Genomic DNA, 21,915 nt, shown 5'->3' with positions numbered 1-21,915 from the left:
CTAGCTGGTTCGCACAGGAGCATCTTTGGGTGCCATGCTCTTGCAGGAGCCAGATGACTCTCATCAGAGCACAACACCGCTACAAGTGCCCGCTGCAAGCAACGACTCACCCTCCTTCCGGAGCTTGGGGGCAGCACTAGAGGGGGTGGGAATGGGACAATCCAGGATCAAATCGGAAGCTGGGATGGCTTCTGTAATTGTGGGATGTCAAGGGGAAATTGCAACACTTGAAGGGCATGTGAGTGGTTTTCCCTTGGCCCTCTCCTTTCCAGGGAAAACCCATTCTTTAGTGCTAAATCGGAGCAAAGGTCAGTTCAGAGAAAACCCAAATTGCCATTTGCTCCAATTGTGTGGTAAAGAGCTCTTTCCCCCAGGGGAAAGCAGAAGGACAAGAGTAAGTGTGGATTAGCCCAGAGGCTCTCTATTCCCACCACACAGAAAAATCACAGGGCTCACAGATCTGATTTTGCTTTCCTGGTCACATTTTGGGAATTACTGGCCTAGCAGAGGGAATTTGCCTCTCTTGATCTCAAAGTGAAAAAGGAAAAAAGCTGCTAGGGCCACAAATGCAGCCAGAGTGATGTATCTGGTCCAGAAACCATATCGAGATGGGTCCAGGAAATGGATGGCTCAAGTTCATAAGTTTATTGTTCGAGTCAAAGGCCATGGCAAGCTTGTATTAAGCAATAGTATTGATAAAATAATACAGAACATCCATCCATAATATAAAAATCCATAATACAACAAAGGCTTTTCAAAGTTCCTGAGCATTAAAAGGCAGTTTCCCTAGTGCACCTCTGACAACTCCAATTCTAATGTTATTTCTGCCTTTCAAAAATCCAGTTTGCCAACATCCATGACGTAAGAGAGAGAAGTTACCAGAGACACTAACAAACTCAAATCCATCTTCACTGTTAGAGCGCATGCTTTGCATTCATAAAGTGGATCCCCAGGTTTTTCCTGAGAGCCATACCCACTGCTACAGTGTAGAGAGGATAGCCAACATGGTATACAGAGCCAAAAGACGATTGGGATGTTGTTGGAACTACAGTGGTACCTCAGGTTACATACGCTTCAGGTTACAGACTCTGCTAACCCAGAAATAGTGCTTCAGGTTAAGAACTTTGCTTCAGGATGAGAACAGAAATTGTGCTCTGGCGGCGTGGCTGCAGAAGGAGGCCCCATTAGCTAAAGTGGTGCTTCAGGTTAAGAACAGTTTCAGGTTAAGAACAGACCTCCGGAACGAATTAAGTACTTAACCTGAGGTACCACTGTAATAGTCTGGCCTTCTTGGAGCAAGAGGAAACTAGAATAAGGGCTGGCACAAGATCCTGACACTGATCATTCTGTTTCATCCTTTTCCAGACAGCCCCAGGCCATGTGAACAGAATAATTCCCGATGCTGGAGGGATGACAATGGATTCCAGTGCAACTGTTCCATCTGTTCCTATCCTGCATCTAGAATTCAGTGGCAAGTGAATGGGAAGAACTTGGAGGGGAACTCCTCAGATGAGACCATGAAGGTCACTTACTGGAATAAAACGGAAGAAGCCACCAGCACTCTGTACTTGACAGGGGACTTGGATGGAGAGCAGCATATTGTCTGCCTTGGAACCAACCCCGGCGGACAGATTCCCTTGAAGTTCTTTGTGGCTAGTTCAGGTAAGTCTCTGGGATGCAGATCAGTCCAATAGAGTTACCTAGAGCCCTGCTTTAGATAGCAGCCACACTTAGGGTTGCCATATTTCAAAAAGTAAAAACCAGGACACCCCGAAAGCCTTTGAAATCCTGGTCGTATGGCAGCCCTAGGCACACTCACAAACTACATACAGGATTGCCAAGTGATGCTGCACTTAAACCCCAACTTTTGGAGGAACACCATATTTATTGAATACTTTTCAGATAGTCAAGACCGCTGCAGAATTCTGCAGTAATGTGTGAGTCTTAACAAACATTCGGGGCTTTTTTTCATCCGGAACTTACCGGAACTGAGTTCCGGCATTTCTCAGGATGGTAATAGATTGAGGACACAGGGCTGCTACAGATGAACTGTTTATATAGCATTAATCCTGATTTGCTTGCAGAAAGTTAACACAGTAGTTAAACTACACCCAGTTTTTATTGAGCATTTGCTCTTGTTTGTTTATGGGGCACTGATAGGACAACAAGCCTTAGTCCTGATTTTCATGTGGGGCATCGACACGGCTTTCTGTTAAACGTTTATCCGCCCCACTCTGTTGGGTGCATTTCACTATCAATTTCCCAACTGCAAAAAGTAGTCCATTGTTTAAAAAGTGGGTTTGTTGCATTGGGGCACCAGAGCTCTTTAACATGTTTTAATTGTGCAAATCTACATTTCCAGTATGTGCTCAGATCCCTGTCCCAAAACAGTAGGTCTGGTTGCCCCTGCAATCCTTCCATAGAATGACAGAGTGATTGAACTAAGGTTAGCTTTTGGTTGCCCCACCCCAAAGAAGCCAGCCAGAGCATGAAGACAGGATCCAACTGTGTCTTAAAGACAGGGTGATAGTACCTTATTTCAATTCTGAGCGGCAAAGAGAGGCCTCATGCTTTGGGATTGCTTGGCAGCTGCGATGACTGGCCTGGAAGCTTACCTTTTCCCCACCTCTGTCTCAGTGGGCTGGGAAATGCACTCTGCACATGTTCAGAGGCACCCATTTCTTTACTCACACCCTGTGGCCTTGAAAGCAGCTCCTAGGGGCTGATCCCTGGCTGAAATGAAGACCCAGCTTGTCATGTGCTTCAAAATGAGGCTTTTATGACCCAATCTCCCAAAGCGCTTTTGGCGTCTGGCCTGCAGGCAAGCCCAAGTGCGGTTTTTATTAAGTGTATCTGTGTTAATAACTTTAATTTTAGAGATAAATGATTGCCATTAGAATAATTTAGTACTGAAGTATTAAAAGTTTATTATTTTCTTCTAATAGCCGGGGGAGGGGGGAGGGGGAGAGATTATCGCCAGTACTTCCATGTATTTATTTTTTAATTGAAGAGATAATGCCTTCGATCTTTTAAAATCATCACAATGATTTTAAGTGCTATTTTAATGGGGGATAATGCTGGCAATTACCGCTCATTTAATGCTAGACGGATCACTGGAAGATGGAGATGCATGGGGTGGATGCTGCTTTAGGAGAGCTGTTGCAATGGAGTGGCGGCCCAAATTGCGATCTGATGCTTATTTGGGTTTCCTGCATAGCAGGGGGTTGGACTAGATGACCGTTGGGGTCCCTCCCCATGCTACAATTCTATGACACCCGCTTCCTTCGTATGAACTCAATGGCACCTGCTTCTGAGTAGGCATGTGTAGAATTTCACTGGAAGAGGCGTGAGCCCCAAAGTTGGGGTGGGCACAGATGCATTAACCAAGAATGAAGAAGCGCATCTCTGCAAAAGAGGGCATATTTGCATAAAATTCATATATGTAAATTTCCATGCCTATCTGCAAATTTAGAGGGGCTCTGTGATTTAAATAAAATACAATACATCTCACCATAGTTGGGAAGATGGATCCAGTGACTTGCACATCAGTCCAGTCTGTTGCTTCATGGGCAACTTCAAGGCAATACAATTTCAGGGCAATAAGGACTCCACTCTCTATCTGTGTAGGGTTTACTCCTCATACAGATGCAGTTGAAACTTTTCCCTGTTTAGGGAAGTTTTTAATGTTTGATGTTTTATCGTGTTTTTAATATTCTGTTGAGAGCCACCCAGAGTGGCTGGGGAAACCCAGCCAGATGGGCGGGGTATAAAGAATATATTACTACTACTACTACAGGGACGCGGGTGGCGCTGTGGGTTAAACCACAGAGCCTAGGATTTGCCAATCAGAAGGTCGGCAGTTCGAATCTCCGCAACGGGGTGAGCTCCCATTGCTCGGTCCCTGCTCCTGCCAACCTAGCAGTTCGAAAGCACGTCAAGTAGATAAATAGGTACCGCTCTAGGGGACTCCATTAGCCAGTGGAGGCTGTTTCATGGGGCCTCTTCCGCATAGCCCCAACAAGCTCAACCTGCTCTCAGCTATTCCCTGCCTACCTGCTTCTTTATGGACACTCAAATGGTTCTGCCTGTCATTGGTTCTGGCAACCCCCACTGTTGGGTTCATTGATTTGATGGGCACCAGCCGCTGCTGGCAGGGGCATCGCAAGGAGTGTGTGGGGGTGTGGTCCACCCATGCCTGGGTGTGTGTGAGACAAAATCCACCCAGGCGGATCGTCGTGGTGGCACTCACACCCCCGATGGGCGGATTTTCATGATTGGTGCAATTGTTGTTGTGAAAATTCGCCTGCTGATTGTGCAAATATGCCTGACGATCAGACTGGCACATTCCCGCAGGTAGCATCCACACCCTCCAGCAGACAGCGCTCGCATCCCTGGTGGACAGTTTAATGTGATCACCCAGGGGTAGGCAACCTAAGACCCGGGGGCCGGATGCGGCCCACTTGCCTTCTCAATCCAGCCAGTGGACGGTCTGGGAATCAGCGGGTTTTTACATGAGTAGAATGTGTCCTTTCATTTAAAATGCATCTCTAGGTTATTTGTGGGGCATAGGAATTCGTCCCCCCCCCAAAAAAAAATATACTCCGGCCCACCACATGGTCTGAGGGATGGTGGACTGAAAAAGGTTGCTGACCCCTGCGATCGCCTATGGGTGGTTGGGTTTTTGTGGGTGGTGCTGACACAGATGCATTTAAAATGTGATCATCGGTCGGATTTGCACAATCTACGGGTGTATCTGTTTCACGACCAACCCTCCCTAAAAAAAGGTCAACAACTTTAGGGTACCATCCCTAAAAAAAGCTCACTGGGTAAATTTTTGCACTGGGTATCATCTGACCTTGCTACGTCTCTGGCTGCTGGTTACCACACTGCCTTCCTTCCTCATGGGCATTGAATTACAAGAGGATCTGTCCTGGAGTGTCAACACAAGGGGGCTTGTGAAGAAGGCGCAGCAGAGACTGTACTTTCTGAGAAACTGCTGCTTGCCTTCTATCACTGTGCCATTGAGAGCGTGCTCACTTATGGCTTATGTGTGTGGTACGGAAGCTGTACTACCCAGGACAGGATGGGGTTGTGCAGGGTTGTTAAGGCAGCAGAGAGCATTATTGGCTGCCCACTCTCCACCTTAGAGCAGATTTATGCCACAAGGTGCCATAGGAAGGCACTGGACATAGTAAAAGATCCATCGCATCCTGGTCACTGTCTCTTCGAGCTCTTGCCGTCGGGACGGAGATACAGGACGATGAAGACAAGAACGAGCCGTCTTAAGAACAGCTTCTTCTCCAGAGCGATCTCGGCCCTGAATGGGAAGCCCGGACTTTGAAAGTCATCTAATCTCACTTGCTGTATTATACTGTATTGTTTAATTAGTGTTTTTATGGAGCAGTCAAGTAATTTCGTTGTCCCCGAAGGGGGCAATGACAATAAAGATATTATTATTATTATTATTATTATTAGCATTAGCATTTCCTGCCATGGCTGCAGCAATCCTTTTCAATACCAGTTGCTGGAAGCCACAGGAGGCGAAAGTGCTTTTGTGCTCAGGTTCTCTTTCCCAGATTCCCAGAGGTATCTGGGTGGCCAATGTGAGAACAGGATCCTGACTGGGCAATTGTCCTGACCCAGAAATACTCTTTTGATGTCCTTAGCATTTTCTGCCTGGGGCACTGGCCTCATTCTGCCTATCGATAGCCCTGGGTTCTCTTGGCTCTTTGGGACAAACAGAATGGAGTCACTTCAAACATTGGGTGGAGTTGTGGTGTGGGTGGGAATGGAGAAGCTGGTTCTCTGTGGCTTCACCAGACTTGTTCTCCTCTGAACCAACAGGAGACTCTCTGAAAAGGAACCTAATCAGTGGCGTAATGGGTGCCCTCGTCATGTTGGCTGTCGTCATGCTGATCGTTATTGTCGTTCTGATTTCCAGAAGGTAAGTAACAGTTAGCGCCTGTCTGTTTCCATAGTACTTGAGGAGAGCGGGAGTCTCTTTTGTGCTGGATGTTGATGGAGAGAAAGGCTCCACCTGGAGTGAATATTTTTTTCGGTATTATGTTCTGCAGGAGAGAGGGCCCAATGCTGTCGTTGGCAGTACATTGAAACGTCATCACCAGTGTTGTGGCTGAGCAGATTCCAAGCCAATCACCGCCTTGCACCTTCATGGAAGGTGGATGGCGGTGGTGCTTTTTGGCTTGCAAAAAACTGCGTGCTGTGCTGGCCTACTCTGCAGAGCTTTCCAGACACTCATCTTTCCTCCGGGGGACTGATCAGGCATGACACAGCCGCTTGGTGTCACCCTAGCAAGTGCCGCTGTTGCTGGCAAATGGCTATTGTCCAGCAATCAGTCCGCTGATTTGAAGCCTGGGAATTGTCAGGGTTTTGCAGCGATCCTGGCCATTGGGGTGCACAGGTGGGGAGGGGAGTGAGCTCTCAGCCCAGGTGGTCAAGAAGCATGTAAAATAGCCCAGATTAGGCAGGTATCTGGTCCCGGAGCCAGCAGCTGCTCTATTCCCCATCCCTGGATTAGGGTGTGTGCATGGAATACATTCTGTTATTACAGTTTTGTTATTATTTCCTTGGCTTTTCATTAGTTGGGTTTGCTAGCCTTTGTTAGGCATTTGGGCATATTTAAAGACGGGGCAAAATGTTAGTCAATAAAAGCAATACGCGGAATATATAAATGTGCTTTTTTTGTACTGGTATGTGGCCTCCGAAGAACTGCCCATAAGGGAGCATGAAATAATACTAATACTAATACTAATACTAATACTAATACTAATACTACCCCACCCATCTGGCTGGGTTTAAATATGAGGTTCCCAACCCCTCGTGCAAAGAGTTTGCGCTATACTGAAGCACATGGGAAGCATAGCATTCGGGAACATACGGGAACCTGGGGCTACCTTTGAAGGTGACCCAGAAACTGCAATTAAACCAGAATGCGGCAGCTAGACTGGTGACTGGGAGTGGCCGCCGGGACTACACAACAGAGTGGCTGGGGAAACTCAGCCAGATGGGTGGGGTATAAATAATAAATTATTACTACTATTATTATTAACCTCCATAAGATATTGGATACCCCTTCCCATCACCCCTGACCACTGGCCATGAGAGAAACATTGGGAGGGCCACAGACACCCCTTCCCTGTGAATGGGGTTTCCCCCCCATAAAATTAGACATGGAGGGGGGAGAAAGCTGGTTGGCTTTCTCTCTCTTTCTCCTCCTTCTTGCTTAGATGGTTTTAAAAGAGGATGAGAGAAGTTCAGGACTTTGCCAAAAAAGCTCAACAATTTCTGTGTCCAGATTTTCACTTTTTGAAATGTGGCAACCCTAACCAAAGGAAGGGCTAACACGAATGGTAACTGATTGAAGAAGCAGGAGGAAGGAAGTAAAGCCTGATGGAGAAAACACAATCTGCAGGTTGTTATTTAAGAAGGAATCACCGAGGGAAGACTAAGGGCTCATCCACACCTCTGTTTGCCCTGTTGCATTCCCCAGGAGAAAACCCGTGGCTTAGCGCTGAATAGGAACAAATGGCAATCAGGTTTTCTGCAGATTGCTGTTTGTTCCGATTCAGCACTAAAGAACAGGTTTTCTGGGGGAAGGTGTCAGGGCAAAGGCAAAACCTCCTGGACCTATGCCATGATTTTTGGCACAAGACAACTGGAAGTGTGGATGAGCTCTTCATTACCTTTCTGCCTACTGCCCCTCACTGGTTCAGGCAATTTATTGCAAGCGTTGTTGCCTTAATCACAACACTTTGGACTCATGCACACTTCTGCTCATCCCATGCCTAGATAGCGCGGGTCAGAGCAGTTTTTCCCCTTGCCCCACTTCTTTCCCAGGGAAAACCCACTCTCTAGTGCTCAATCGGAGCAAACATCAATCCGGAGAAAACCCCAAATGATGTTTGCTCTGATTGGGAACAGGCTTCTCCAGGAGAAAGCAGCGGGGCAAGAGGAAGGGTGGATCAGCCCTCAATGAAAGCCCTGAGGCGGCTTTCTGAGCATTCAAGCCAACCCAAATGCCAACTCCAGCCAGCCGCTCTGCCTCCCCTAGGGACTCAAATAAAATAAACCACCTTGGGGAAAGCAGCCAGCAGGGGGTTGGAGGTGCAAAGGCATGACATGAGGCTGAGAGGCCTGCTCTAGGTGTGCTGTTTTTACCGACTTCCACCATGTCAAGCAGGTGTGCTCCCAAGATTAAGTGCATCCCTGCTTCAAAAAATTTTGGGGGGTCAGCAGACTGAGGGGTTGCACAATACCAAAGCAGCCTAAAGAGGTACAAAAATGCACATTCAGATGTTACCTATACTGTTTTTATTGACCCGTTTCAACTTTTTAGCCCATCAACGACGCATCTTTAAGATTAGTTGCACAAACATCCTTTGTATTTCCTATGGAAGCCGACCTCTTCCTCTTTTGTCTATCCGCCGTTTGCGACATCTCAGTCTCGCTAATATATTCCTCCCTCCCTCTGCCTCTTTCTCCTTTAATTCAAGTATGAAGAAACTGTTATGAATCCCTCCACATATAGGCTTTATTAGTTTCTCATACAGTTAGTTTATTCTTCTCGGGAGTATTATTAAGTCTGAAAAATCCCCTTAGTTCATCAGTACGCAACCTCGTTGTCTGACAGTAACAAATTATTTAATTTCCTCGAGCAAAGTTGCTCTTATTTATAATTGATCAAGTTAAATGTGTTGCAGTCGGTTTATATACTGAGGCATCTATTGGGAAGCTGGCAAAAGCTATTTCTTATGTGGGGAAGAAATCAGACGTATGAAATCTGCCTTACTGCTCAACCTGGTTTATGCAATCATATCCTGACTCAGAACTCTTCTGCTCTTGGAGACAGAATGTCTCTGAATACTAGTTGCTGGCTATCACAAGGGAGGGGAGGGTGGTTGTGCTCAAGTCTTGCTTGCAGGCGTCCCAAAAGCATTAGGCTGGCCATTGTGAGAACAGGATTCTGGACTAGCTGGGTCTTTGGTCTGATCCAGCAGAGTTCTTCTTTATCTCTTTGTGTTCAGCACAGGCCGAGGGAGAATGCAAGAAGCATGAACTACAGCTTTCTGTTAAGTCCAAACTGGGGGAACTGAAACAAGATTGGTTTCATAAGTCAACTTTTCACCCATGGCTACATACCCTGGTTGTTTGGAAGCCATTAACCATGGTTTCCTGGTGCAGAAGTCACGGGAACCATGGTTAGCTGATCACCCCCTCTCCTGTTCTACTTCCACTGCAGACCACAGGAGTGGGATTGTGCTCTTGTGCTTGGATCCTGCTTGTGGACTTTCCATAGGCATCCAGTCAGCCACTGTAAGAACAAGATGCTGGGATGATGGGCCTGATCCTGCAGAGCTCTTCTTATGTTCTGTAAGGGAGGGCAACAAAATGAGGGCAAAGGGACTGCATGCAACTCATTGCATTTCTTGGCTTATTGAGTCAGGATTTGATTGTCCAAACTTTGCCACTGACCTATTTAGTCTCGTATTATATTCTGACAAGAAGGGCGGGTGGTGCTGTGGCCTAAACCACTGAGACTCTTGGGCAGGCATAGGCAAACTCGACCCTCCAGATATTTTGGGACTACAACTCCCATCATCCCTGACTACTGGTCCTGTTAGCTAGGGATGATGGGAGGGCCGAGTTTGCCTATGTCTGCTCTTGGGCATGCCGATCAGAAGGTCGGTGGTTTGAATCCCTGCGACGGGGTAAGCTCCTGTTGCTTTGTCCCAGCTCCTGTCAACCTAGCAGTTCAAAAGCACGCCAGTGCAAGTAGATAAATAGGTGCCGCTGCGGTGGGAAGTTAAACGGCATTTCAGTGCGCTCTGGCACTGATCACGGTGTTCCATTTTTAAAAAAAAGCTGGAGGGCCTAGGGCAGCTTTCCTCAACTTGATGCCCTCTTTATGTTGTTTGCTTTCAGCCCCCATCATCCCTGACCCTTGAACAAGTTGGCTGGAGGATGAGGGACTTGTTGGAGAGGAATTACAGCTCAGTAGTGAAGGTTCAATCTCTGGCATCTCCAGGTTGGGAAACTCCTGGCCTGGAACCCTGAATAGCTGCTGCCAGTCAGTGTAGGTGATACTGACTGACCAATGTTTCTGACTTGGTCGAAAGCAGCTTCTGATGGGCACCAGCTTCTGGAGGGCACCAGGTTGAAGAAGGCTAATCTAGAGACTGAACCAGGGACCTTCTGCATCTGCTCTACTAGATGCTTCCTCCAATTTTTAGAATCATAGGATTTTAGAGCAGCAAGCCTAATGTCTATAAAGTCGGAGTCTTCTAGGCATCGCTTGCTTAAGAAACATTGTACACCTTTATGAAACACTTTAGAAGCATGAAGTGTTATAAACATTACTCTGACCCAATCTGCCAACATAAGTGACCCATAACACTCTTCATTTCTTGACCTATCAAAGTGTCTCCTTCTATGAAGTCTAATAAAATATCGACCTCGTTTTCCAAACCTCCCTCCCTCTTTCTCCCCTGTTTGTAATTTGGTGCGTGAGCCCACAGAAGCATTAGTTTCGCTCAGGAATAAATCCTCCATCATCAAGATTCTCCCTTCCTTGTCAATATATTGATAGACTGCAACATATTTTACATTGCAAAAATCCAAGTTGGCTTGTTTCCCCCGCATGCAGATTGTTTGACACAGTAGTAACTGGAGATGAAAATGTCTCCCTCGATTTTAATTTTGTAATGAATTCTGGTGCCTTCAGCCTAAATCAATATGCATTTCCTGAATTATTAACGTAGTCTTACTTTCCTTGCATACCTTTCGAGAGGGAGAGAAATTCTATCGTGTTATGTAACAACCCAGGAGAAGTCAGAAAGTAAATCAGGATCTTCTAGTAAATCTCTGGGTGATTTGCAGTAGATCACCAGGGTTTTCAGACTGCCAGTTATTTTAATTACTGTAACAATAAAAAGGCAGCCCTAGCCACCATCAAGTTGCAAATTAAACTGCTGGGATGAAGAAAGCCTGAGAGGAAAACCTGGAATGGATTCTTGTGTAGCTGGACTGTAAGATTGGTGCCGGTGCTGAAGACATGTTATTGGAATCTGCATGCGCTCAGAGGCACCCTGTTTGTTAATTCTATATTGCCCCATTTGAAGCAACTACTTACACAAGGCTTCAGTTGCTGTGTCTTGTGCAGTGGCGTAGCGTGGGGGGTGCCAGGGGTGCCAGCCGCACCGGGCGCAACATTTTGGGGGGTGCGTTTGGCCGGCCCCCCTCAAGGAAGCGGGAACCTCTCCAAGGCACAGCGCGCCGTTGTTAGAGGAAAAAAGCTGCGCAGCAGCAGCAGCAAGGCACAGCGTGCCGTCGGTAGAGGAAAAAAGCCGAGCAGCAGCAGCAGCAAAGTCGGGAGGAGGAGGAGGTGGAGCGAGCCTGCTAATTCCTTGCAAAGTCGGGAGGAGGAGGAGGTGGAGCGAGCCTGCTAAGAATTCCTCGCAGCTGGCCATCCAACCTCCAGCGAAGGAGGGCCCCGCTCCACCTTCCGAGGGAGCCTGCTAGGACCCCCGGCTCCCTGCAGGTGGCTCACAACCCCCGCTAGCCCGGCCGGGGCTCGGGGAGGATGGGAGCCGCCTGCTGGGCTGGCACAGCTGCGTGTGAAGGCACGGAGGGAGGCGCTCCCAGGGCTGCCGGCGGCTTTTCCCCGCACGCGAATTAGCAAGGGCGGCGGCGGCGGCGAGGCTGCGCAACAGCCGCTGCGTGAGAACGAGCCCTTGCCCAGCCCGGGGGACGATCCGGAGGCCCTCTCCGAGCGCGTCGCGTGTAGCCAGCCTGCCAGCCTGCCTGCCAGGGTGGAGCAAAGCGGCGGAGTGGGGAGAGGTTGCCCTTCTTCGCACGCAACCCCCCCCCCCCGCGTCACGCCTTAAATCCACCCTCCCACAAACTAGGAGCGAGCAGCTGAGAGGGAACAGCTGAGAGCCACGAGCAGCTTTTTCTGAAAATGCCCTTTAAAAAAAAAAATCCTAAAATTTATAAACCGCTTGACAGCTACAAAAGCGGTTTGCCAAGAGAATAAAACTGCCAGGAAGCAGTGGCGTAGCGTGGGGGGTGCAGGGGGGCCGGCCGCACCGGGCGCAACATCTGGGGGTTAGGGTTAGGGGGCACAAATCCACGGGTTAGGGGGCGCAAATCCACGGGTTAGGGGGCGCAAATTACTTGCCTTGCCCCGGGTGCTGACAAGCCACGCTACGCCACTGGTCTTGTGGTCCTAGTAACACCTCTAGTATTAAACATTGTGGTTCTAGCAAAATAAATAAACCAATCAAATCCCAAATAGAACTGAAATCTCCATGCCCCAATTAAATCCATTTAGTGTTTTTAGAATGCATTTAATCAGTGGTGCCTGGTGCCCAATGAAACCAGTAGGGGGGCAGGCAGGGAGCCCAACAAAAAGGCGGAGCCAGAGCCCTGGGTGGGAGGAGCCAACTAATTCTACTTTTGTCCCGATGAGTTCTACAAAGGCAGCACTGAGTAAGGAGGAGGAAGGGGGGGTAAAGGGACCCCTGACCGTTTGGCACAGTCGCAGACGACTCTGGGGTTGCAGCGCTCAACTTGCTTTACTGGCTGAGGGAGCTGGTGTAAAGCTGGTCATGTGGCCAGCATGACTAAGCCGCTTCTGGTGAACCAGAGCAGTGCACAGAAACGCCGTTTACCTTCCCGCCGGAGCGGTACCTATTTATCTACTTGCACTTTGACGTGCTTTCGAACTGCTAGGTTGGCAGGAGCAGGGACCAAACAATGGGAACTCACCCCGTCACGGGGATTCGAACCGCTGACCTTCTGATCAGCAAGCCCTAGGCTCTGTGGTTTAGACCACAGCGCCACCCGCGTCCCTCAAGGAGGAGGAAGCTGGCTGCCAATGGACTGGTTTGTAAGTAAGAAGGCAGGTGGTAGTGGGGCCCTGGCTCAGATCAGACTGAGGCTGTGGGGCAGTGCCCCATTTGCCCTCGCAGAGCAGCCTCCTCTGCATGTGATCACACTTGTAACTAATGGAGACAAGAAAACTGCAGCAAGGAGCAGGAGGGTGAATTATACAACAGGTGCAAAGAAGTTGTATCATGGGCCCAAGCATGGAGAAATACGGGGAGGCATAACAGAGTCCTGCTCCTCCATCTTCCGGCGGTGTACAGAGGTGCAGGCAAGTCCCCAAGCTGTCTCTCCTCTTCTCCCTACTGGACCAAAGGACTAAGGACTATGACAGTGCATGTCCTAGGGTCAAAATAGACTTCGGTCATGTTTGCATTCAGGCAATGTGCCTGGGGTAAGAGAGTAGATCTGTCCCCATAGAAGAAAGTAGAAGAAAATAATATACTACATGACTGCAAATGATTTTCCTCTATCAGTGGGAGGATTACTAGCGCAGCATTTGCTGTTCTGTCTTGTTTGTCTTATTTATCTGAACACAGAGCATACCCATGAATAATCTTTCAAACAATTCCAGGAAATCACTGCAAAGTTTTCAATTAATCCCCCTCCCCCCCAATAAAACCATTTCTATCAAAACAGAAGCTCAAAGTGTTATCCGTATACCTTGGTAGTCAAATGGCTTGGCTCCCGAACAAATTAGCTGCTGAAAGCTGCAAACCCGGAAGTGAGTGTTCCAGTGTGCGAATGTTTTTCGGAAGCTGAACGTCCAACATGGCTTCCACGGCTTCCGACTGAGTGCAGGAAGTTCCTGCAGCCAATCGGAAGCCGCGCCTTGGTTTTCGAACCGTTTGGGGAGTTGAACGGACTCCCTGAACGGATTACATTTGAGAACCAAGGTACCACTGTACTTGTTTCCTTTGGTTACTTTATCTGTTAAGAATTTCCCCCACTTTCTCTCTTATCTCAAAGTAATCCCCAGTCAAAGAGATAGGCAGGTGCTTTGTATGTCTGCACCAGGGACTAGCCGTTTGGGATTATTCCATTTTGTTTGCATAGCAGCATCTTTGGAATTGTGGTTCTGAAACCAAACCAGGGCACCTCATGTTTATAAGAATATACACTGTTAATTCTCAGAGCTGCTTAAAGCAGTGTTGCTCATTCACAAGGCTTCCCACTAAACTAGCCAATAATCTTTTCCAGGTCTTCTGCTAAATTTTCTCCATCCACTTCAGGTAAGCCTCTTGACTGGAACATCTCTCTCTCACACCCTGTTGTCTAATTCATCATTGTTCTCTTCTAACCACCTTTTAATCTTCTTGGTCACTTACAATCTCACCTACTTTTGTAGCCGAATCAAAACTTTCCAAATTTTGCTTCTATATACACGTAACATCTCTCCTCATCTCCTCCAGCTCTTTGTTTATGATGTCAGGATTTTCTGTCTGCCTCTTTCTGGCTGCGATCCAGAACACACTTTCCACTACTATGATTCTGTGATTGCTTTAAAATCTGAGCTCACTACTGAATAACATGCATAGAACCAGATTGTGATGTACATAGCCTTGATTCCAGCATTGCCTTATCTCTCTCCCACAATTTGGGGCCAAGCCATCTCATTGATATTTGTGTTTTCCTCACCCTGGCCTTTGCTGGCCTGTATAACTCTTACTTTTTTTCCTTCTTTTTTATTTATTTTAGGGTTCCCCATCTCCTTTGGAATATGAGGAATAGCAGGCATGGTGTCAGAGTTTAGGGCTTGTACAGCACTTAAAAGAGACATGAGATCATTTCCTTGGGGAGATGGTGGCTGCATTCACATGGCAGTCTATTCTGCTCTCCCAACATTTCCCTGCTAATTTCCACATTACGCTTGTGTGTATCACCTCTAGAAATATAGCAGAATATAGCAAAAGTCTAGAGCTTGTTTTTGTGTTTTTTGCTTGTGCAAAAAAATATGTTTCTGCAAATAACTGAGAAATGAGCGCTAAACTTGTGCTATAGTCGGCTACATTCTGGGAGTGGCTTACACATCGTGTGGGAGCTCGAATATAATGCAAAAATTAATGGTTGGGGAAATTCTGGGGAAATAGAATGAACTGCTGTATGAATGCAGATGGTGAGTGTCTGGAACAGCTCCTGTAACAAGGGAAGAAATTGGAGTTTCTCATCTGTGTACACTAAGCATTGCAAGTTTTGACTTCCACCAGTGGTGGCTGGTGCCAGGTTTGTAAGTAAGAAGGCAGGCAAGTGGGGGCTGACTGGGATTGCCCTAAGAGACCAGCCTCCACCAACTTACACCACTGCAGCTTAAGCCGATGCTAAGATTCAGCACTCCTGTCCCTGTTGTGTGCATGTTCTGGACATTAAAAAGAAAAAGGGAAATGGATTGAGGAGTGGCATGAGCCAACTGGAGGTGGCGTGAGGTCAGTTAAATGAAAAGGGGATGAAATTTCTCTCTGCAGGTACCCAAAGGACAGAAAACCTTTGACTGCCTCAGAATCTATCGCAAAGCCCTTGACTCACGTCCACAGCGAGCTTTCCCCAGATGTCAAGGTCTGTAGCACCTGCCTCTCAGCTGTCACGTTTAAAAAGTCCACATCAGCACATTGATAGCATGCAGTCCAAAGTTGTGTTCAGGCAGGGTGGAGGGTGGTGGTGGCGGTGGCAAATGCCAGCCTCACTCCCCCAAGTCATCATTTTTATGTACACATCCCCTGTCCCTGCTCAATCCCTGACCTTCCTTGTGCTGCATAGAGAAGACCTCCATAGGGAGTTTCGGTTGGCATCCGTCTGTCTCAGGAGATGATGAAAGAATAAGCCTTTGAGGGTGAAGTCAAACCATTGGGAGAGTTACAGTGCCTGCTGTGGCTGTAGGGACCGATAGGGGAGAGACATGTTTTGCTGCAGCTGGGGCAGATGAAGGCGTCTGGTTGTTTGCTGCTGCAGATGCAACGCACAGCATTTCTTCTCTCTGTACTCCTCCCAGCGGTCATTACTGTTGGTCACTGCTGTGAATATACAACCTGACCGCCTGTCTCCAGGTGCTGTGGTTATCTGCAAGGGATTCCCACACAATGTTGCAAGGCTTCATGCCACATTTGCAGTTGAATCCCTTGAACAATGGGGGACCCTGCTTTATCAGATTGCACGTTGCAGGGAGAGAAACCTCAGTCTTGAAAGCTGATTGTGGCCCTCCAAGCCCCTTGGGACTCTGCAGTGGCGGAGCAAGCCGATTGGGCGCCCGGGGCGGTGTGTGTGGCCTGCATCCAGGGGTGGGGCCAGCCGCCCATGGGGAGGGGCAAGCCAGGGCAGGACGCTCCGCGGGTCTATCGAGGAGTCTGCCTGCCTCCTCCCACTCAGCCGCCCTACAGCTGGGGGGGGGGAGGCAGTGGGCAGACCATTTGGGGCAGCCTGATGGTGTCCAAGCCATTGCGTCACTCCCAGGTGAGACATGTGGCTCGGGTGTGCTGCAGGCCCCACAGTGAGTGCCACCCGGCATTTTGTCACCCCCCAGTGGTGACACCTGGGGCAACCCGCCCCCACCGCACCCCCTTCCTCCGCCCCTGGAACTCTGCCCAGACCCCATTGACCCAGCTCATGCCTCTCACAGCTCTACACCCTCCTGTAGTGAGTTTTCCTGCCTGGGATGTTTCCTTGAACTGTGAATTTTCACCTTGCTTGTTGGGCTGGAGAATGGTTACACAGATTTTTTACACTCCCGCCACTGGGATGCTGCCCCCAAAGGGCTTCCCACAAGGCATGTGTCCCTTGGGTGGAAAAAAAGTTCCCAACTCCGGACAGAAATCATTCCACTTGTGTTCAAGGAAAGGTTTATAGGTTCCTGGCGCAATATGAGGAAAATCCCTTCCAGCAGATGTCAAAGCGATAAACAACTACCTGACATTCAGAAGACATCTTAAGGCAGCCCTGTTCAGGGAAGTTTTTAACGTGTGATATTTTACTGTATTTTTGGTTTTTATGGAAGCCGCCCAGAGTGGCTGGGGAGGCCCAGCCAGATGGGCAGGGAATAAATAATAAATAATAATAATAATAATAATAATAATAATAATAATAATAATAATTAATAATTACTGAGCAAAGGCAGACATGAGGACACTGGGAATGGGGCTTGTGCACATCTCCATGGCCTCAGATAACCATGCATCCCTTCATTCATTCACAGAGATTAAACCTGAGTTTTGTTTGTTTCTAATTTAAAAGCAAAAAGCTTTGAGGGCCTTTTAAGTTTAGAAATAAAGCAAAGAAGGAAGAACGTGCTCAAGATTTGGGGGAGGGAGAACCTGTTTGTTCTTAAGTTTCGCAGTCCAGGTTACGGATAAGCTTTAAAGTAGCTCAATCCTGGGTTTTGCATAATGTTTGCTTGTTGTTTTTCACCAACAGCGTAACAGCCTCACGGTCCCTAATCCAGACGAAGGCAAGGACGTTCCAGAAGATCAAGAGAAGTTTGATGAATACCCCGACCAAATCTCCAACGACCCCGAAGAGTTGCATTACGCATCTCTCAACTTTGGTGAACTGAAATGTTTACCAGAACCCACTTCAGAAGAATCCAAATCAGATTATGCTGAAATCAAGAAGGTCTAGTCTGCAGATGTTGAAAGAGGAGCCAGAGAGGCAGATTGAAGAGGATTTCTCAAGTCTAGTTGACACTGCGAACAAAGGAGGTCACCTCCTGGTTCTGATCTGCTGTCTGCCCTCCGAAGAAACCCCTTCCTCATAGTGTGCATGTGTCAATTACCCTTCCTGCTCTTGTCCATTTCTCTATACTCCCTTTGGGGGAAGCATAGGCTGTCCATTGTTTACTCTGAAACGTGATCTGCAGCAAGTGAAGGAAGCGGGAAAGGGGCCTGTAGCTTTGTGGCACAGCACATGCTTTTCATGCGCAAAGCCCTGGGTACAACCTTCCAGCCAAAGGTTCTGAGGCTTCAGGGGTGGGAGATGATGCCCACCTGTGATCCTTAGAAACCACCTCTTGTCAGTAAGGCCGGCCTGAACATTAGGCAGAGTAAGGTTGGCTCAGGCAGCAAATGTTGAGGAGCAGCAGGGGCAGCCTCCTAGCTGTTTGCCAGTATTGAAGTAAGATTCAACTGCCACTCTGGGCAGTTCCTTTGTATAGAAAGCGGGGGGTACCATCTTGTCCTATACCTCAACAGCAAAATGTATTGGAACAGCTCTGGCCAATTGGAGCAAAGAGCATTTATTTTAAGGGAGCTTTGCAGGCTTAGTTGAGCCCTCTCCTGCAAAAAGCTCCACCCCCTGATTTTCAATGGGTGTCAAACTTGCTAAAAGCAGAGGTGAGAGCCTGAGCAAGGTCTCTACACCACCTCACTCGTGTCTCATCAAAACATAGGAAGATGTTTTCTACTGTGTCAAGCCATCTGTCCATTAAGCTCGGAACTGTCTACACTGGCTGGTAGCAGAACTCCAAGGTTTTGGGCGGTGGGCAGTCCCTATCTGGAGATGTCAGGGTTGAACCCTCAATGCAGAGCAGGCGCTCTTCAAAAATTTGTGTGCACGCAGAGGACTTCTGAGCGCAGCCTTTTCGATTTCAGCTGTGTGTTTCAGAAATAAGGTCTCAGGCTGAATATGTGTTATTCATTCTATAGGAATGGCATTGCAGGAATTAAGGCTGCAACACCGTGGTAGCTAGTTGAAGACTCCTAAGGATGCGGACAAGAGAGGATATTTTATTTAGGATAGCTGTTTCTAGCTGTCTTCATTTGCTAATAATCTTATTATTTTGTTCTTTATGTAAACCGTTTTGAGGGTTTGCGACATTCGAGCGGCATATAAATATTGCGAAATGAACGAATAAAATCAACAAAGTCTTGCAGCTCCGCCTGCCAGTCAACCAAAGAGTGACATCTCACAGCATGTGCCTTTGTGCAGGCATTGATTTGTAGCCTGCTGCAGGCTTTGAAATGGAATCCTTAGAGTCCCAGTGTTGTTGTTTTCCATTAAAGAAAGAAACAACCAGCCATATCACAAAATGCCATTTACTACAGACTCATAAATAACCACTTGTCCAATCGCCTATGGAAAGCCAGAGCTGCCTCTGGGGCAGTCTTGACTTTTGCAGGCTGGAATACAGTGGAGGCCAGTCCATTACGGGGACCTCAGCCTGCCTTCAGGCATGGGATGGGCAGGTAAAGATGTGGCTGGGGCTGCCTTGTCCACAAACCCCCTGCGGTTTAATAGATGAATCCCAGGATAACTTCCTGCGTGGGAATAACATCCTCCTCAAGGCCATTTGGATGCCTGTAAAGATTGCATTGTGCCAACAGTACGACTAGTTTCTGGTTTATTTATTTTTTACTTGCCCCTAGTAAAAAATTGTCTTTTCCAGCTACAAGCATAAACACACACTCTTTAACTGCATTGTTGGCACGATTCCGATTAAAAGGTGTGTTCTCGTTTTGTAAACAATGCATTATAATCAGTGCTTTATTTCTGGAACAATAGGGGCAGGTACTCACCATGAAGTTGTAACAGTAAATACAGTGGTACCTCGGGTTAAGAACTTAATTCGTTCTGGAGGTCCGTTCTTAACCTGAAACTGTTCTTAACCTGAGGTACCACTTTAGCTAATGGGGCCTCCCGCTGCCACCATGCGATTTCTGTTCTCATCCTGAAGCAAAGTTCTTAACCCCAGGTACTATTTCTGGGTTAGCGAAGTCTGTAACCTGAAGCGCCTGTAACCTGAAGCGTCTGTAACCCGAGGTGCCACTGTATCACACTTTTTAACAACAACAAAATTCAGTGCCAGTACTGCATACCCTGGGCAGAGAAGCACTGATTATAGTCCTGCTGTTTTTTTAAAAAAAATCCTGCAAAACAAAGCATAAAAAAAGGATGCCGACGATGATTCAGAAATTGCAGGACACGGAGAGTACAAAATGAATGAAGGAGAAATATCTTGCCCTGCCTTCTTTGGAAGAAAAGTGAGTGCTGGGGAGAGAGTAATAAAGCCTTCTCTCCACCTGTCAATGTGTATTGGAATGCTTTGCGACGGTGCAGCTTCCAATGGCCCTTTCCGCCGCTTGCCGCCCGGCACGAACCAAGCTGCGCAATCCTCTGGCCGCAAGAATGAGACCGTTGCCTCCTCTATAAATAAATAGCCACTCACTGTCGAACCAGCTGGTGGTGTGCATTTTGCAGGCAGGCCTGCTGGCTGTGCGATGTCATGGTGCCAGTGCGGTTGCAAGATCCGCAGAGAGGAGCTTTCTTTGTTGGAAAGGTGTGAGGAGGATGAGTCAGTGCGAGAAATCACACGGCAACAGTGACATCAGCTGGCCGGAAAGGGACAGGGATGACACCGTCCAAGGATAAAAGCAGTGCAAATGACGCAGCCTAAGCAAACCTGGATATTTATTCATTTTGGAAGCAGGTCATGGGTCCATCTATTAAAACTGGCAGCAACTTTCTAGGGACTCAGGCAGAGTTGTCTTTCATCATTAAAGATGTCAGGGGTTAGGAATGCCTGCATGCATGCTGTTGTAAACAAAAAATGCCCTTTTCCCTTATGGGGTATCCAAGAGCCCATATAGAGTCCTTGCGTTAGGTTCTCTATTGGTAGGAGAAAATAACAGAGGCCAACCAGAGAATATTGAGAAGCAAAGCAGCTAGTAAGCTTGATCTTTATTGATCTGTTGCAACAGGGTGCTCCCCTCACATGCAGGAGGGAGGAGGAAGCCAGAAACCCAGAACAATGGAGTGCAAGGCCTTATAAAGACTTTTGAAATTGCCACCCTGTAGATCAAGACCACCCCCAGAAACATCATACATACATCACAGAATGGGTGTAACCCAAGACCACCCCTCAGATACATCATACCTACATCACAGAAAAGGCCATCTAAAACAGAAATTTGAATATTGTTTTTCTCCTGTCGTTGTTTATCTCCTGTCTGGCAGGTTACTTGATTGGATACCCTGCTTACTAGATTGGATTGCCTGGGGAGCCTGGCCAGTCTTTTGTAATGATAAATATTTAGTTCCTGGGCCAGGTCACCGGCTCACACCCTATTCAAACAGAGACATACCCTTAAGACAGGATTTGAGAAGGAAAAGACAATGGGGAGGCTTTTCCATTTTCCTTGACCTTGCAGAGAAAACATTTTGTCAGTTTGGGAATAAAAAATGGTTCCAGGTCGGCCTTCCTGTGCTGATCTATGTACGTGCTTGGTTGGTACACTTATGAACATTTAACATATATCTAAGACCTCAAAATTCCTATCACACATGCTATAGCATGTGCTCTAAAAGGGAGGGGCTCACCCATGAGACAGACTGAGGTAGCCACCTCAGGTGGCAGAACCCCAAGACACAGCACCGTCCCCTCCAACATTTCTTCGATGAAAATAGGGACATCCTTTTTTTAAAAAAATAGTAAATTTTATTAGTATTTTCCACACAACAACAACAACAACAACAACAAAATGGAAAATAACAATACACAAAACACAAAAACAAGCTTATGAAAAACAAATCCAAATCTTACAAATTAATAATATAAACACTAAAAAGGAAAACAAACATTGACTTCCACCAATCCCACAGCACCTCCTTAACCTCTCATTGTATCTTCCTGTTTTTCTAATCATCTCTATCCTAGCATCTAGATATAAATCCCTCTTTCTTACCCTTTCACTTCACAAGGTTATTCCAGGCTCAGCCAGATTTCTGTCCTCAAACCTTGGCTTTTAAGGTATTCGTTTAGGTACTCCCATTCCTTTTTCACGTCACTTTTTGGTTTTTGTCTTATTATATCTGTCCATTTGGGTAATTCTAAACATTCTGAAAGCTTACATAACCATCCTATTTAATAATAATTATAATATCCCGCCTATCTGTCTGGGTTGCCCCAGCCACTCTGAGCAGCTTACAACATATATAGAAACATAATAAAACTTTAAACTTGTAAAAAGTTCCTTATACGGGGCTACCTTCAGGTGTCTTCTAAAGGCTGTATAGTTACTTATCTCCTTGGCT

The 21,915-nt window shown here is 47.2% G+C and overlaps 1 protein-coding gene and 1 long non-coding RNA gene across 9 annotated transcripts in view; one reads left to right on the top strand and one right to left on the bottom strand.

Moving 5' to 3' along the window:
• Positions 1-18,859, top strand: part of LOC310712380 (sialic acid-binding Ig-like lectin 13) — a 31,039-nt gene extending 12,180 nt beyond the window's left edge. For 2 of the 8 annotated variants that reach the window (XR_014528866.1, XR_014528867.1), the window contains 5 exons: positions 1,366-1,662; positions 5,845-5,944; positions 14,104-14,135; positions 15,366-15,456; positions 17,305-18,859. Coding sequence is in view for 6 of the 8 variants with exons in the window: in XM_083515354.1 (XP_083371480.1) it covers positions 1,366-1,662; positions 5,845-5,944; positions 15,366-15,456; positions 17,305-17,508 (692 nt within the window). In the remaining 2 variants the exon portion in view is untranslated. The remainder of the gene's footprint in view (positions 1-1,365; positions 1,663-5,844; positions 5,945-14,103; positions 14,136-15,365; positions 15,457-17,304) is intronic. The other 6 variants (XM_083515354.1, XM_083515353.1, XM_083515358.1 and 3 more) reach the window with 3 other exon arrangements.
• LOC310712433 lies at positions 15,633-19,508 on the bottom strand. The gene is made up of 2 exons (XR_014528886.1): positions 16,996-19,508; positions 15,633-16,767 (listed from the first exon to the last, which is right to left on the bottom strand). It is a non-coding gene; the product is annotated as an uncharacterized lncRNA (long non-coding RNA).
• Positions 19,509-21,915: the final 2,407 nt, after the last annotated feature.

Source organism: Podarcis liolepis (genome assembly GCF_965112155.1).
Source record: "Podarcis liolepis genome assembly, chromosome: 7".
Lineage (NCBI taxonomy): Eukaryota > Metazoa > Chordata > Lepidosauria > Squamata > Lacertidae > Podarcis > Podarcis liolepis.
Note: the sequence above shows the minus strand (reverse complement) of the source record. Positions and strands in the feature narration are given on the sequence as shown.